The 17,358-nt window shown below is 51.1% G+C and overlaps 1 protein-coding gene across 1 annotated transcript; it reads left to right on the top strand.

Annotated features, from left to right (window-relative positions):
* Positions 1-5,674: 5,674 nt before the first annotated feature.
* SIX3 (SIX homeobox 3) lies at positions 5,675-10,594 on the top strand. The gene is made up of 2 exons (XM_056487710.1): positions 5,675-6,755; positions 9,081-10,594. The coding sequence occupies exons 1-2, from the start codon at positions 5,992-5,994 to the stop codon at positions 9,271-9,273; spliced, it is 957 nt and encodes a 318-aa protein (XP_056343685.1). The 5' UTR covers positions 5,675-5,991; the 3' UTR covers positions 9,274-10,594.
* The last annotated feature ends 6,764 nt before the right edge of the window (positions 10,595-17,358 follow it).

Raw genomic sequence — 17,358 nt, 5'->3', positions numbered from 1 at the left:
TCCCCACCGCCAAACTGCGCCTGGTCACCTCGGTCCCGGATTCTCCGCTAAAGTGCCGGCGGTGGCAGGGGTGGGCTCCGCCGGGCGGGGAGGGGATCCCGGTCCGGGCGCCTCGGCCCCATTCAGGGAAGAATTTTGATGCGATTCATTAGAAGTAACGAGTTGACATAAGGTAAATCTACATCGAGGGGGCCTTTCTTTGAGTGCATGGGGAAGCTTCATTAACCATCGCTAACAAGGCGTGCAAATGCTCTGATTGGGCAGCTTTCTTGTAACGCCAAGGCCTTAGCAGGATGCCCACCTAATGAGGGTCACTACAAGAGACTGATAAAATATTCAAATTTTCCGTCGCACCAGGAACTTTGTACTAAAGGAGAAAGTTGAGACAACTGTGTGCTTGTTTACCTTGGGAAGGCACACTCGGGGGAGAAGGCATCTGGCTCTGACATCTCCATCTCCCAGAGAAGCCCCTTAGCTGGATGGTCGTTGCTTTATGGACGTTTACTTGCTAAATTCGTCTACAGATTTTCCCCCGCCTTCTATCCTTCTCCCCCATTCTAATTGTGTTTCTCTCGGGTTTAATGCGCTGATTAATAAATAACCTGTCTGCGAGGTTCCACACATTTCTTCGCTTTTCTTTCCTTTTTTTTTTTTTTCCTTGAAGATTTATTAAAATCAGCCTGATGGCTTTAATGACACGTCAATCATTTCAAAGTTGCTGCTTGTTGCTAATATGTCAGACTCTGTACACATCACCGCTACTTTCCTCTCTGCAGCATTTAAAGCCTGTCCCCTCCTCCCCCCGCAGTTTGTTTCTTCAAGTTTTCATCGCTAGGTTACGATTTCTAATTAGAGCTAAGTATTTCACTTAATATTTAATTTAGACGCCAAGCACATATATCATACCTAGATCAGTCAATCAAGTGTCCCTTGTTGATAATGCTACATCATTAGGAGTTGTGTTTAATTCAGGAGCAAGCGACTGTACGGCTGTTTCTGCTGCAGTGCAGGTAACTTTCGACTGGCGGGAGCTGCAAGCAGATCCAGAGGGATGGGGGAAAACAGTCCAGCCCAGCCCAGCCTGGAGGCGGCTGCGACTCCCTCACTTCCTCGGGGAAGTTTTCTGCTTCCCAAGCCGTCATCTCACCGCGGAGGCGAGCTGCATTCCTTTTCTCACTTTTTTGAAAAAAAAAAAAGTAATTAAAAAAATTGTTGGTATTTCACGTTTCCCTCATCCAGTCTAGGTGTTTATGCAAAATAAGGCGTGGGATGGGCCCCGGAAGTTCAACTTGGAAGCTGAAGCAGTATTTTGGACCACTAATTAAATACCCCCTCGACTTCTTAAGCCAATCCAAGCAACTAAAAAAATATCACTTGCCACTTGTTTGTTTTCACGACCGGTACAGCACACACCGCATCCACGGAGCTCTGTTACGGGAGCCGGATGGGCCACATCTTACACACCCATCAAATGCGCATTCATTTATCCCGGGAAATCGTGACTAAAGAGAGAGAGGAAGAAAGAAAGAGGGAAGGAAGGAAGGCGGAAGATAGATGTATTTTTACAGATAGCATCCGTACAAATTTGTCAGCACTTGTCCCTGAGGACTGACAAAATTCCAGTTAAGTCGTTGTACCACTATTACAAAAAGCCTAACACGACCAACGCGATGGGTTCTCCTTTACCTGGCCCTGGCTCTCCCTTTCTCCCCCCCTTGCCTTTCCCCTCGCTGCGGCCGCAGTGCTGCATTTTCTTCTCGCCGGTACCTCGACCGCTATGCCCCAGCCCCGTCTGAACCCCTGCCTCCCACGAAAAAAAAAAAAATAATCAGCGCTCGCAAGCGTCGACTGAGTCACTCCCGAGTCAGGATTAAGGGGCACTAACTAGGCAGCAGAAAATCGCAGCCTCCTGGGAGCGACCATCAAAACAAGCAGTGAAATAAAAGAGCTTCTCTCTCTGCTTCCCTTCCACTCCCCAGAAAAGTCCTCCAGGTTGGCAGCCCGGCACACACAAACACACGCACACAACTTCCTAAGGGCTCCCTCCAGAAGAGAGCGTTGGCTTGCCCAGGTTTGTTTTAAGGGGAGGTTTTTGGGGAGAAGGGGAGGGTTGCTCCCCTGCCCTGCAGAGCCACATGTCATTCTAGCGGCTGAAACAATAAATCATGTGGGACCAAGTAAGATTGACTGGAAACGGACGGCAGGTTCCCCGGCCTGGAGAAGACGGCCATGGTCAGAGCAGAGGGACCCCGCCTTGCGCGGCCCCGGACCCCAGCGCGGGGGTGGGGAAGGGCCGGGGGAGGAGGGGGAGGCCGCGCACCCCCCGGGCGCTCCCCCGCGGGACCTCCGCCTGCCCGTAACAAACTTACAGGATCCGGAAAGGATTTCCCCAGCCGAGAGGGCAGCCTCTGCCCAGCCCCGTCCGCCGCCGCCGCCGCGCTCCCGCCGCCGCCGGCCGCGCCCGGCTCCGCGCCCCGCTGCGCTCCGCCCGCTCCGCGCCTGCGGCTGCGCCCGCCCGGCGGCGGCTGCGGATGGGAGCCCGGCGGCTCCGCGCTCGGCATTAGCCGATCCCATTGACAGTTTGCAGCCAGCAGCTGCAGTCATTAAAAGCCATTTACACCCTGGCCTCCTCACACAAAGCTGGAGCGCCAACAATTATCTGCTTGCACATTTCAGGACATGAGAGTGTGTCCCTAACAGGCTTAGGGGAACGCTGAATCCCCGGCCGGGCTGGGCAAGCGCAGGATCCGCTCCCCGAGGTCTGGCTAACCAGCACTGCGCCTCGGTGACCCCGTCTTGCAGCCGCGGGAGCCGGCGGAAACGTTTGAGGATGCTGGCTCCGTCCTCTGGCTAGCACAGCTCCCGTGCTGGACCTTCGCGGCACAGAGAGGAGACCGGGCTTCAGGAAGACCTTGATATTAGCTGATAGGCAGGGTTGTGGGTTTGTTTGGGTTTAAATACGCACGCACACAGAATACACGCATTGAAATACCCTACGGAAGGATATTGTGGAAGAAAGATTTTCGCCAAAAATGCAGTTGTTACATGTTTCATACATCTGGGGGGAAAAAGATTAAAAAAAAAAAAAAAAAAAAAAAAAAAAAAAAAAAAAAAAAGAAGGGGGTGCGGAAGGAAAAGAGAAAGAAAGAAAGAAAGAAAGAAAGAAAGAAAGAAAGAAAGAAAGAAAGAAAGAAAGAAAGAAAGAATGAATATATGTAGAATCTTTCAGAGATTCATCAGGAATACTAATAGAGGGGTTCCAACCTAAAGCTGAACGACCAGTGTATGATAGTCCGTGAGATGGAAGTAAAAAAAAACCAAAAAACAAACAAAAAAAAAAACACCAACAGACGCGGTTTGGATGTTACTCTGGAAATACATTTTAAGGTACTTTAATTTACAGCTCGAAGAAAAATGGAATCAAATATTAAGAAACTCCCGCAGGAATTCCCCCCACTCTCCCCTCTGTAATCCTTTACATAAAAGGAAAGGATTACAAAGAAAAAGATTTTGTGTGTGTGTGTGTATTAAAATCTTTGGCTAAACATATTGTTGTCCAATTAATACCTCCAAGTCGATTTGTAGAGGGACTGAGAAGTCTCTTTCCCTCCTTAGCTGTACGACTGGAAATATGAGCCAGGGGAGGTGGGAGGGTAAAAAGAAGTTTTTCCCAAATCTGTTAACAGAAGTGCTTAAGCAGATCACTAAAAATTAAGAGGGCGAATTATTTCCATTAGGACTATGAAGCCATGTAGCACACCGATGACAGTTTAGTGGAAATCAGATGAATGTGTAATACACCGAGCTTCTTCCAGTCCAGCAGCTCTTCCAACTGGACCTATTCATCTGCCACTTGGAATTATTTCACGAGGAGTGCGCTGTGAAAGGATCACAACCAGTTTGGAGCGCAGCTAAAGAACTTCTACCACCCATAGCAGTATTATTATTATCCTTCGGATAGGGCAAGTCACGCTATGTTTTCACATTTTAATTGTAATATCTCACTTCCCCCCCTCCTTCCCTCCATTGATGTCTGAAAGTAGTTTGGGCTCCAAGCCTCACCCCTCGATCTCCATCGGAATGCAGAAAAGATCTTTAAAAAAGTTTTGAATTCCTCAATGATTTTTCTTCTAGAAAGGCGGCTTAGGATAATTATTTCAGCTTTATTGAGGGCAGATTAGTTGAAGTCTGGATGCTGCGTTTCAATACTCGTTGTACATGCCTTTACAATGTCGGTATTGTTTGCTACTGTGTGTGAACCTATTCAAAATATACACTTTTTAACACCAAGCAAAGTCCTGTCTAAATATACACAGTAAGTCTGGAAAGATGTCCATGACCCGTACAAATCTCTGTAAATCACACTTCCATAGCTACAGAAACCAAACAAAAGAGTTACCAGCTCAAGATGCTGATTAAATCTTCTTAAAAGCAACATACCTAATAATAAATATAGTTGCATGGTAGCAAGGTCTGATGACCCAGCTGTGTCTTACTGAGGGATGAACTCAAACCACAACCACGAATATTTTCCCTGCTCTCAATTAAAAAAAAAAAAAAAAAAAAAAAAAAAAAAAAAAAAAAGCTCAAATCCACTTTTGCTCGCATCCCTTTCCTCTTGCCCCCACAAGAGCCTCGTAAGTTGGGGCCAGAATTTGCGGGAAAAAGGAGAGGTACGGTGCAAAGCCCCGGCGGATTTGGGGGTGAGGAGCAGCCTCGCAAGGTCGCTGGGCTCCGGAGAAAGGAAGGGGCGAGGGGAGGTGAGGCGAGTGGGAGGAGGAAAGCCAGAAAGCAGAGAAAACAAAGTGGAGAGAAGGAAGAGAAAGGAGAAGGAAAGGGAAGAGGAGAAGGAGCGGGAGGGCGGGGAAGTGAGGAGTGGGACGGGGGAGGCAGCGAGCCGGGGTCGGTCGCGGAGCCGGAGCAGATCCAGGCTGCGCTCCCCGGGCGGCTCCCGGCGGAGCGGCCGCGGAACTCCGCGGGCAGCGGATCCCTCCTTCCGCGGAGAGGGGCAGGGAGCGGGAGAGGGGAGGAGAGACTCTTCGGTGAGCCAGGGCTAAGCCCAGCCTGTACTGTATGTGCCTGCTTCTGGGAGGGTCACCGGCGTGAGGATGGGTCTAATGATCTCATCTTTCTTTTCTTCCCCGGCACTATTAGTGCTCAGATAGGCAGAATGAAGTGAAACTACGTGCAAATCATGTGTAAATTGTCTCAGTTAGGAGCCCTTTATCCGAACGTGTATCCCAGCCTGGCCCATTTACTTTTCCCCCATATCTCCTTTAGCTTTAACGAGGCTCGTTAAGATCACAATAATATTCCACCCTCTAATTGCTCATCCCATTCAACAAATATGTGCACACTGCTTTTCGCATTATTTGATCCCTTATTTAGGAGGGGTGTGGAGAAGGAGGGGGGAGAGACAGGGAGAAGGGGAAGTGCTGAGATTAGGAGTTGCAAAGATTAAGGAGGAAAAAAAAAAAATCCAAACAACAAACCAGGCTTTTCCACCAACCGCCCGGCTTCCCTCCCCCCCCGTGCATTTGGGCGAAGTGGTAAAAACCTTCCTTACGTACTCCGTAATGATTGGCAGGGCTGACAGTGATTGGCAGCGGCTGCCATGGCAACGCCACAACGACACTCAGAAGACCAATAGAAAAGCGAAACAAAATGTTTCAGCGCTGCACTCACTGTGGATTTAGGGGAGATATTATGAGGCTGTTGTCATTAGGGCGATCGCTGTTGAATCACTGAATCCTGACTCGGCGGCAGCGCGGGGCCGGGTGTGTGTGAGTGCGTGTGCGTGTGGGGTGCGTGTGAGCGCGCGTGTGCGTGTGCCCGCGTGTGCGTGTGAGTGTGTGTGCCCCCGTGCCTCTATGTGGCTGTGTGTGCGTGTGCGGGTGTGGATGCGTGCGCGGTGCGTGTGCCCTTTCCTCCCTTCTTCCTCCCTTTCTTTCTTTTCTCCTTGATTTATCTCCCCCTCTCCCCGGTCATCCCATGGTGTTCAGGTCCCCGCTAGAGCTTTATCCCACCCATTTCTTCTTGCCAAACTTCGCCGCCGATCCGCACCACCGCTCCCTCCTTCTCGCCAGCGGCGGCGGCGGCGGCAGCGGCAGCGGCTCGGGCTGCAGCCCCGGTGCCGGCGGCGGTGGAGGCGGCAGCTCCCGGGCACCCCACGAAGAGTTGTCAATGTTTCAGCTGCCCACACTCAACTTCTCCCCGGAGCAAGTGGCCAGCGTCTGCGAGACGCTGGAGGAGACTGGAGACATAGAAAGGCTGGGGAGGTTCCTCTGGTCGCTGCCGGTGGCGCCAGGGGCATGCGAGGCCATCAACAAGCACGAGTCCATCCTCCGCGCCCGGGCGGTGGTGGCCTTCCACACGGGCAACTTCCGAGACCTCTACCACATCCTGGAGAACCACAAATTCACCAAGGAGTCCCACGGCAAGTTGCAGGCCATGTGGCTCGAAGCGCACTACCAGGAGGCCGAGAAGCTAAGGGGTCGCCCGCTGGGGCCGGTTGATAAATACAGGGTGAGGAAGAAGTTTCCGCTGCCCAGGACCATTTGGGATGGCGAGCAGAAGACGCACTGCTTCAAGGAGAGGACTCGCAGCCTCCTGAGGGAGTGGTACCTGCAGGACCCTTACCCCAACCCCAGCAAGAAAAGGGAACTGGCTCAGGCCACGGGGCTCACCCCCACGCAAGTAGGCAACTGGTTCAAAAACCGAAGGCAAAGAGACAGAGCGGCGGCGGCTAAAAACAGGTCAGTGGGGCTGCGGTGCCACGCTCCGGGGCGGGGGGCGAGCTGGGCGGCGGGACCTTGGGGCGGAGGGCTGTCTCCGCTGCTCGGCAGCCGCCTGGGCGGCAGCGCGCCTCTGCCTCTCCTTTCCTCCTCTTCTCCGTCGCGGGCAAATCGGTCCCCTCGCCGGGCGGGTAGGTCTCCTCCCGGCAGCCACAGGGGTGCGACGGGGATAGGCACGGCTCAAAGTTGCCTGACGTGCCTCCGACCTTGTCCCGGCTCCCTACGGGCTCCCGCGAGTGTGTGTGGATGTGCGCGGAGCACAGCGGCTGCGGCGGGGGCAGCGCCGGCTCTCCCGGCCTCCCTCCCGCCCTGCAGCGGCGGCTGGCGCGGGGGAAAGGGAAACCCCACGGCTCCGGGTGGCTGGGCTCCGCTTTGGCTTTCTGCTTGCCGGGATCCGTGCCTGGCCGGGCTCTGCCGCGTTCCCCCGCCGAAAGGCCGAGGCAGGCTGTGCGGTTCAGAGAGGGTTTCGGCGGAGCCGGCGGCTCCGCTCTAATTGTTGGTGCTGCTCTGCATGCTCAGCGGGACCAGCACAGGCATACCTCAGAGCTTTTTGGATAATGGGGAAGAGAAAAAAAAAATCCAAAAAACATTTAAGAGACCGGGAATCTTTTCCCCCGCTGCATCTCCATTTCTGTGTTTACACCACATGGCGACCTGGCCTCCTGGTCGTGTGTTTCCTGTGCATTTACACATGCATTTATTTGCCCGTCTCTAGGTGTCTTTTTAATTTTTATTTTTATTTTTATTTCTTTTTCTCTTTTTTTCTTTTTCTCTTTTTTCACCCCAGCTTTCTGCTTTGCCATGATAAAAGCGAGACAACCTTCCCCCTGTCTTTTTCTTTCTTTCTCATTACTGTCGTAAAAGTTACTTTGCAAATGAACATGGACCCTTAATCTCGTTTGACAGATTGGTTTTATTTTAATTTAAGTTTCGCCACCAGTGTAAAAGTGTAAACAAAAACTTCTTATAAATGCTGTCTCTTAAATTCCTACTAATTACAGCACTGATGCTACTGATTAAAGATTCTGTAGGAGAAATGCAACCTAAAAGTGCCTCGCTATTTAATTTCCATTAAATGGAAAACAGATCAGCTTAGGACTGTAAATAAACAGAAGTTGCCTACGGATGCTTTTGTTGACTCAATGCTGTTGACAGCAGATGAATGCACCAGGATTTGTAAATGGGAGAAAAATCAAAGACCCTGAAATTAAACAACTTAAAATAATGAGAAATGTAGAATAAACCGGCTACATTTTTTTTGTTCTTTACAGGAAGTTAAATAAAAAATACCCGGGTGAGAAACATTTGAGCGAAGAGTGTGTTTTGATTCACACTGCCAGTCCTGGGCGCTAGAGGTTGAGGCTGGCTGCTTAGTCCAGGACTTTTAGCTCTTATCCCTGAATTAGGCTTTATTTAGGCTTCGAGTGGGATAAACGGACACAGTGGAATATTTACAATACGCTAGGGAACCTAAAAATATTTATTGCCTCTTAAAAAAAATATTCAAAGGTAATATTCCCTTAAGAGTTGACAATGAAAGAACAAGCACTTTAAAGCTGATTATGGCTTTCAGATGAAAAAAGGACTTAAATTTCCAGGAGAGAAAAGAGCTGTGTTCCACATTCTCATTCTTTTATTTTATTTATAGCGCTGCATCCGTGGGACAGGACCTCCCTCCTTCCCTACCGCAGACTCAGAGCGTCTGTGAACTGGGAAATATTTAGGCAGGTGTTAGCCAGAGCACTAAATGGGGATCCAGCACGATTCTTGCCCGCTCCTTGGAGCTTTTCGCGGTGTCCGAGTGTTAGAGGGGCTCACCCCCACACGGCTTCTCCCAGGCCCGCCGTGCTGCGGGATGAATGAATGGCACTCCGCGGAAAGGGAAGGCGCTGCTCGCGTTTCCAGCCGCGGGCACAGGGAAGCGCTGGTCCCTCGCTGCCCGTCCCGTGTGGCAGCGCGGTCCCTGTCCGTGTGTGCGCGCCGGGCGCCGTGTCCCCGGGGCGGCCGGAGCCGGGCGGGGCAGCGCGGCGAGGCTTGGCCCCGCATCCCGCCGCGCTCCGGGCTGCGGGAGAGCGGCCGGCCCGGGGCCGCGCCCCACGGCCCAGGGTCGGCACCCACGGCCCGGGGCCCGCACCCACGGCCCGGGGCCCGCTCCGTCCCGCTCCGGGCCGGGCTGGGCCGCCGCCGGCCCCGGGAGGGCGCAGGGCCGGGCGGGCGCCGTCCCCTCGGCCGCGCCCGGTGTCTGAGCGGGGCTGTGCTGTTGTTTTGTCTCCCGGCGCGATGCAGGCTCCAGCACCAGGCGATAGGACAGAGCGGCATGCGGTCGCTGGCAGAGCCCGGCTGCCCGACACACAGCTCGGCCGAGTCTCCGTCCACGGCGGCCAGCCCGACCACCAGCGTCTCCAGTTTGACAGAAAGAGCCGAGACGGGCACCTCCATCCTCTCGGTAACCTCCAGCGACTCGGAATGTGATGTATGATATCGGAAAACAAACAAACAAACAAACAAAAAATCCAAATCCAAACAGCCAAGCACCCTCTCCCCGTCCCGAGAAAAACAAACCGAGGCAACCTAGAATCAGGACACACACACGCATGCACGCACACACACAACCGGGAGGAAAGAAAAGGCCAAACCCGACCCAAACATAATAGCAAACAAACAGACAGGGATCAGAGAATCCACCACCACCACCACCACCGTCAGCCAACACCACCACCAAGAGATGGAGCTAAAACTTCAACAGTCACAAACGCTGGTGCTGCAGCGGGAAGGGTGGGGGGGAGGGCGGGAAATAATAATTATTATATATATAAAAAGAAAGGAAAAAAAAAAAAAAACAAAGCAAAAGTGACAATTGTATTCTTTTTAGGACAAGCACGATTTCTCCTTTGCGCTTTTCCATGGACGCATTTCACCCACTTGCATGATGATGATGATTAAATTTGTATCTGGGAAAAAATATTCTCTATAGTAAAGGAAAACAAACAGAAAACAGACAAACAAATGCAAACTCCGATCGAATTTGTACAAAAATCAAAAATAAAAAAAAATTTAAAAGGAACTCCTTGAAGAGGGAAATAACAAATGTTTATCGCCTTTTTGTTGGTCCTATTTCTCTCTCTCTCTTCCTTTCTCCTTCTCTCTCTATATTTTTTTTTTTTTTTAGTCCAAGTGATGGTCCAGCCAAGATGCAATTTTCTGTTTTTTTGTTCTGCAGACAATCATTTTATTCGTAAGCACCTTTTTTTCTACACTTCTGTCACTGCCTGTGTGGGTACTGGTTATAAATGTGGAAAAAGAATAGTTATGACTGTAACAGATTTTTATTTTTATTTCAAAATTTTATATGAATTATGTATATCTTAATGATGCGGTCATTTTCCCAGTTTGTAATATATGTGTAGAAATGCTTGTATATGATATTTGCTCTCCTCTTTCTTTCTTTCTTCCTCCCCTCTCTCTATCTTCCTCCCACCCTTTCTCTCTCTCTCCTTTTTATTTTCCTTGACTCGGTGTTCCTTGCACAAACTTAGCTGTCAAAATCTGACGTGCTAGGTTTCCAAAAGGGACCTCAGCGATAGAATAAAAAAAAAAAAAGAAGAAAAAGAAAAAAAAAAAAAGCTTAGGGTGCAACTGTAGTTATCTTATGCAAGAGCTATTTTGAGTATTTCATAGCAGCTTTGGGGGGTCTCTTCTTAAACTCCACGTAGGACGCTTAAACTATTGTTTCCTTAACTGCGTGTTTATCTATATGTACAAACTTTCTAAATCAAATACAGTATTCCATTTTCTTATCTACCCAGCGATGTCGGTGTTTCTGTCCGCCACGGAAAATCACTCCTTCCTTCCCCGCGGGCTGCTGGCCCCGCACTCTGTCCCGCCGAGGGGCGCGCAGCGCTGCGCGGTCCCTCCGCCCCTCCGGCCCCCGTCTTCCCGGGCTCGGCAGGACACCCCGGAGGGATTTTACAGGGACGAAGGGACCCTGCGAGGAGGCTGCGGGCGGCAGTGGGGACACGGTGCTGCGGTAGCGGCGGCGGCGCGGGGCACGGCCGTGTCCCTCCGTGTCCCCTCCGCCACGGCGGGCTCCACCGTTTCCTTCCACCCCGGTCATTTTTCTGTGCACTGCGAGCTAAAAAGCTTTCCCTGACCGCCTGTCTGCAAGGACGGTGTCTCCAGAGAGCGGTTAAGACATTTCGGGATTTGTTTTGTAGCTTTAAATGAAAACAAAAACAAAAACTCCTCGCCCTTAAAGGGTTGCAGCTCCTCCCCTCGAATCCGGAGTATATTGTAATGTGCTGAAAGAAGCCTTTATTTGCATGACTAACAGTATTTCAGCATCTTTCTTTCTTTCCTTTTTCCTTTTATTTTTTTTTTCTTTTTCCTTAAAGTTTTGCTTTGCCCTGGGCAGATTATTCAGCCGTGAATTAGCGAGAGGTAAATTCTAAACTTGTTTTTACTTGAAAATACAATTTTGAATATTACCAGGGATTTAGACAGAAACGTGCCTGGAATTTCTTGACCATTTCCAAACTAATATGGACTTCTTATATACCTTTGTGTTGCCAGAGTCCTCTCTCCCTCTTCCCTCCTATTTTTTTTTTCGTGAAGTCCTAGCTAGGTCTGCGGAGAGACATAGAAAGCGCCTGGGCTCTTATCCCCTCCTCCCTTCCCCCCAGGCCTCAAGAGGCTACCTGTGGATTTGGGAGAACCGCCATAGGGTGCGAGATTTTAGACCAAGTCACTAATAGGCAATTTTAAGGAATAAACTGATGTGTGGATACGTTCACACACCTGAGGTTCCCCTGCGGAAAAGCGGCCCGTTTGAGCGCATCGAGCACGTAGGGAGCAGGTCCCCGGTGTGGCGGGAGCCACCGCCGCGAAGGGCACGCACGGCCCGGGCAGCGGGGCCGCCCCGTCGGGGTTCGCCTCCCCCGGCCCCCGGCTCCGCTCAGCGCTCGGCTCCGCGGCGGGGTCTTCCCAAAAACAGCTCCGGCCGTGCCCCTGGCCCGCCGCCAGCACGAGTGGGGAGTTAATAGAAAATAAATTCCGGTCGTACGAAACCGAAATGGACGGGAACTGCCTGGGGGCAGACACACAATAGGGCTCCCGTGTTCCGCGTGGGTGGTGTGATGGACCTAGTTCTTCCCCTCCCCCACGCGGCTTTTTGAAGGGGAAAATATTACCCAGGAGGGGATAAAAGGTTCCCCAGTGGCCGGCACCCTCTCCGGGTCTCACGCTAGAGCTTGGGCTGCTTTTTCTCTCCCCGCCGGCAGAGAGGCAGCGGAGAGGCCTTTAGAAGAACAAACTGGCCTTCCAGCTCTGGGTAGAAGATCTTTGATGTCGTACATTGTTTTTAAGGGCAGTATTTCTGTTCCTCTCTGGTAGCAGTGTCGTTCTCATCCAGCAGTGTTTTTAAGGAATTTAATACCTGAAAGGATTCAGACGCGTGAAAGTTTGGGACGTATTTTTTCCTTTCCTTTAATTTTCGCGTCTCGAAGCTGCAGCTAGAAGGCGTCAAGCCGGCAGCAATAATATACCTCAGCTCAGCCTTGCACTGATAGGTTTGGATTTTTCTTCCCTCTGATTAAGCCTCCCGAAGATCGCCCCGTCGTGCCATGGCTACTAGGGAAGGCCAGAGATCGCCCCTAACCTCGCCCCACCGGTACCTGGCCTTAAGCTCCAGCAAAGCTTAAGCTTAAGGGCAGGGTCTTCACTCTCCCACGCCATTTGTCACTCCCATCCCCAGCAAGTTGCTCCTTTGGTCGGATCCCCGAAGGAGGAGCTGCCCAAGCGGCCCTGGGGGTGCCTGCCTCTGCCGGGAGCCGGCGGGGTTTGTGCGGGGAGAGGACACATCTCATCGGGGGGCGTTGGTGCCTGCACGATTTCGGGGTGCCCAGGGTGCAGCTAATGATATGCCGTTTCAAAGCCAGGCTTCGTGATGGATAAATGATGTTGTTTTAGGATTTGCATAAAAAACCTGAATGGCTGATTGAGGTGTAAATCTATGAAAAGCTGCGTTTAAGCCTTCTCACCCACTAAGTCCATCTGCCCCGGGAAGATAGGGCCTATCGAGCCCTGCCAAACCGGAGGGCTGCTCCTCCCTGCCCCTGGCCCGGCATTATCCACAGGCCCTCTCCAGCATTAGTTTGTTATCCGCGCCGAGCCCGGCCGCTGATTAAGATGAAATTACTCAGAAGCTGAAGTGCGCCTGATCAATATTTAAGAGAAAGCCGGAGGACAGGAGGCAGATGGCCGGAGCCCGGCAGCCCAGCGCGCTGCCTCGGCCTCGCCGTCCCGCACCGCCGCCCCTCGCCCGCCGCCGCGGGGGCACTGCCCCGCCCCGCCCGTCGGAAGTCGGGCCGAGACCAGCCGGTTCCGGAGCACTTCGGAGACGGTAGTTAACCCCCTCACCGCCCACCCCTCGCCTTTAACGCTGTATAACACTGCCTTCATCCCCAGCTAGCTCCGATTTGCGGATCCACCGGCGTGCGTGCCACCCGGCGTGGAGGTCTGGGGACCACCGACGCCACCTGCCTCTCTCTCTTCCTCCCTCTCTCTTTGGTGGCTGCCCGAGCCCTTTAGCATGATTGGGGGTCCTTTGTGTGCCTGCTGGGCCGCGGCTGCTGCTGGCCCTCCACGGTCAGGCGTGGGCTTCGGTCACCCCCATCTCTCTCTGTCTGATCAATTACAGCAGCCTTTTCGAGGGACTTGAATCTGCTTGCCCGTTGCCCTTAATTTTTAGCATACCCAGATGAGGTTACTGCCCCGGCCCGAAGTGAAAAGAAATGTGGACGTTGGTGCCCTGGTATTGCTCTGATTTCCTCGGTTAGCTGAGCACAACTTTCTATTCGTGTTTATTCATGCAGTTTCTTATTGAGCTCCACATCGCACTGGCCTGGATTCCGCGTGTAGGGAGAGGACAGGCAAACATTGCCTTATTCTGGAGCGCACACACGCACACGGGTGTGCAGACCGACACACACACACACACACACACACACACACACACACACACACACACACGAGTACAAAACGCAGAGGGTCTGTAGCTACATCACCACCCCGCAGAGCGCCCAGATACACAGAGTTTGCAAATGGTGTATAGAAAAGGGGGAAATGAACCAAACCATCCAGTTGCAAACTGACCAAGGGATGGAGAAGGCGGGGAGGCGGGTGTCTGTGTGTCTCTGTATGTGCAAGAAGGAGTTGGGAAGGGAAAGCACTAAGGATATTACCGGCAATCATGGTAAATATTCTCTTCTGGCACGGTAATGACAAAAGGCAAGGGCTGTCGGGTTAAAGCTGTGATTAAATGATACGAAAGGGATTTGTGATGCTGTGTCTGGAGGAAGGACGGCTGCGAGGTTTTGTTTTCGACGCTGTTCTTTTTCATTTTGAAAGAAAGGTGGTTTCGGACCAGGAGGCTTCAGAGTGGCTTGGCACCTAGCGATCTGCAAGAGAAGAAAGATGTTAAAGAGTATTGAATAAAGTGTAGATGGAAATACCTCAAAGTGCATGGTTAGACACCTCGCTGTAAGCGAGGTGAAGTAGCAGAATCGTTTCTCTCTACGGCAGACAGGTCCTTTGCCAAACAGGTAGAAAAAGTAAGACGAGAACTATACTAAAAGTCAAGATTTACAACAGCTAAATCCGGGCTGCGGCTGACATTATTTCCAGTCCTAGTTATTAGAAGGGAATTGTGCTATACTGCAAATGTTTTGTTTGTTGTTTTGAGTTTGTTGTTTTGGGTTTGTTGTTTGGTTTGTTGTTTGGTTTGTTGTTTGGTTTTTGGGGGAGTTTTGTTTTGTTTTGTTTTTTGGGGAGGTTGATTTTTTTTTTTGTCTCCATAGAAACTTCATTAGAGGAAGTTTATTTAATAATAAGGTCACTTAAAGAGTACTTTTCAGAATTGTTTTCCTGCTGGACTAACCTCTCTAGCTACATCTGACCACAATAAAGTTATGCTGCAGTTTACCGAAACTCACAAATTTCAACACGATCTGGAGGAGCATGTGTAATTTCGTGGATGTGTGTACGTGTGGGCAAGGGTGAACCCACACACCCACAGAGCGTGGCTGGATGTGTGCACTCGCTGAAGGGGTGGAGCTGGATGTATACAATGTCCACTCATAGAGAGCCATATATATGTGTACACACATATGCATGTTTTCAGATTAAAGGAGCTCTTGTAATATCTTGTAGAACACTGAATGTTCCCTTTTAATATCTAAATAGGTCAGTAATACAGTTCAATAATATTGGAGGTGTCTGTATATTCTCTCTCTTCAGTCTGTGATAAAACATTCTTTAAGACTATTGGGATTTTACACTGTAATTCTATTAAATAGTAATTGAAGGGGCGCGAGAGGCTATGATACAGGATCAGCAGTGTGTAAGCCATCCGTTTGAACTTTAATTTGGAATCATAGGCAGATGGGATCACGGCCTCTTTGTGGTGCTTGCAGATTTAAAACTAGCCGGCACATGGAGGGGAAAAAAAAGCCTGCAATGCAGATTCATTCATTAAACATGAAAGGTTAGTGCTAGAAAGGATAAACGTTTAGATGTCAAGGTAAATACAGAAATATACTTTGCTTCCCTCCCTTCACTCCTACCATTACGCCCAACTATATCAGTTACTGATTTTCTATTGTTATTACAAGCAAGTTTTCTTTATATCCCCAGTGGGGATAAGCGTACCTGAATGACTTATTTATACCTGCATCACAGTCTGTCTGTGAAACTTTAATTCCGCTTGCAGACAGGGGGAAAGCCGGATTTATTTATTTATCTATTTACTCTTTTGCTGCCTCTTCCTTGTTCCTCCTTGGATCCTTTTAAAGCTCTTTTGGAAAGATTGCTGAAGCCAAGCCCGCTGTACAGGGGACACGGCAGAGAAGGAGCAAGGTGTTTTCTAAAATGGACAAATTAAATTTAAAAAAACCCAATAAAACCCAAAGAGAAAAGGTGTGGTACGAACTGATCTGCCTAGGCCGGGAGGGGAATAATAGCAGCCACATTCTGCAGGAGGAGCCGTGGGTGCTGCTCCTGCATGTGGCAGGGAGCTGCCGAGCCCGGCCCGGCCGGGTGGGCGCCCGTGGGTGCGCTCCCGTGGGTGCGTGCCCGTGGGTGCGCGCTGGTGAACTCTCAGGCCCGACGTTGCAGTTCCACCTTATCTGAAAACAAAAGACTTTCCAACTGAAAGAGTCAAATCCGCCCCTCCTCCTCTCTTCCTGGCTGTATCGTATTAAAAAGGAGCTTTCATTGTTTATTTCTAAATATTTGTGAAGCAGACAGTCTATGGGTTAACCTAATTAACACATCCATACTGTATATTAGTGGACCAAACGGTAGGACGAATTTCTAATGCGATGGTTGAATGTGATAGTCATTTCTGTGTTATAGGAGATTACAGCAACACTGGAGCATTTCCAGAGTGTAGATGGTTTTAGATGTTGAATTTCCAGATGAGTATTTACCATCATAACTAATTTAAGACCATTATTAAATAGAAATTCTCAGCAGGGCTCTTTAATGATGGAACACGTTACTAATTACAGAGTTTACGCTCTGTTTTGGCTAAGCAGTCTAGAGGGATGGGATTGTGCTCTGCATGCAAAGCCAATATTACTAACGAGGAGGCATCATACCCCTAACATTTCAATCATATTATTAAAGAAAGCCACTTCTTGCCTTATCTGCGCAAGGAGATAGCAAGAGCGTTTTGTTTACCGGGCTCCCAAGCTCTGAAAATAGCTGGGATGGAGAGCGGGATCCCTCCAGTGCCTCCCCCTATTCCCAGGGGTCTGGGTGCCGGGGGGGCTGTGTGAGAGGGCCGCCCCCTGCGCCCGGGGCTCGCTGCCCGCCGCCCCCGCCCTGCCGGGGCCGCCCCGCTGCCCCCCGTCCTCAGCGGGCAGGCTCTGCCCGGCTCTCGGCGCCGGGGCAAGCGCAGCAGCGAGGGCTTAAGCGGGGAGGGCAGTGGGGGGCTCTTCCCCGCTCCCCCAAAAGTCACCGGCACAGATGCGCAAACACCGGGCAGCTACAAAGAACCGGCGTGTGCCGGGAGATGGGTACAAACAGTAAGTCAAGGGCGTGTAGGAGCAATATTGGTGTTGTCACCATCCCTCACTGCTCTGCTGCCCGGGGCCCACGTCCCGGGCAGTGGCCGGTGCGCTCACCCCGGAGGCCCGGACCACGCTCACCTCGATGCCCGGGGAAGCAGATCCCCGCCGCAAGGTCTGTATCAAAATGGGAAGACGTGTTCAGGACTGGGAGAGAATGACCCCGGAGGGAACGGGGGAAGTGGGACCCCGGAGTGCCCGTCAGGAGGAGCCCCTGTTCCCGGGGCTCTGTCCCCTGGGCCATCCCGCACGTGCAGGACCAGTGCTCGCCTGCCCTAGCTCTCTTTGAGACTATTAATACCTTTGGAGACAGGAAAAAAAGTAGATCTGCGGCTTATTTACTCATCTCAGGTGTGGACCACCTAAAACTGCATTTAGTTTTCCTGACAATGGCAATTTTCCTCTTACCCACCTACTTCCTGGCCCACCTCCTTCCCCTC

This window comes from Oenanthe melanoleuca, chromosome 3 (assembly GCF_029582105.1).
Source record: "Oenanthe melanoleuca isolate GR-GAL-2019-014 chromosome 3, OMel1.0, whole genome shotgun sequence".
NCBI classification, from domain to species: Eukaryota; Metazoa; Chordata; class Aves; order Passeriformes; family Muscicapidae; genus Oenanthe; species Oenanthe melanoleuca.
This window is presented reverse-complemented; position numbering and strand designations above follow the sequence as displayed.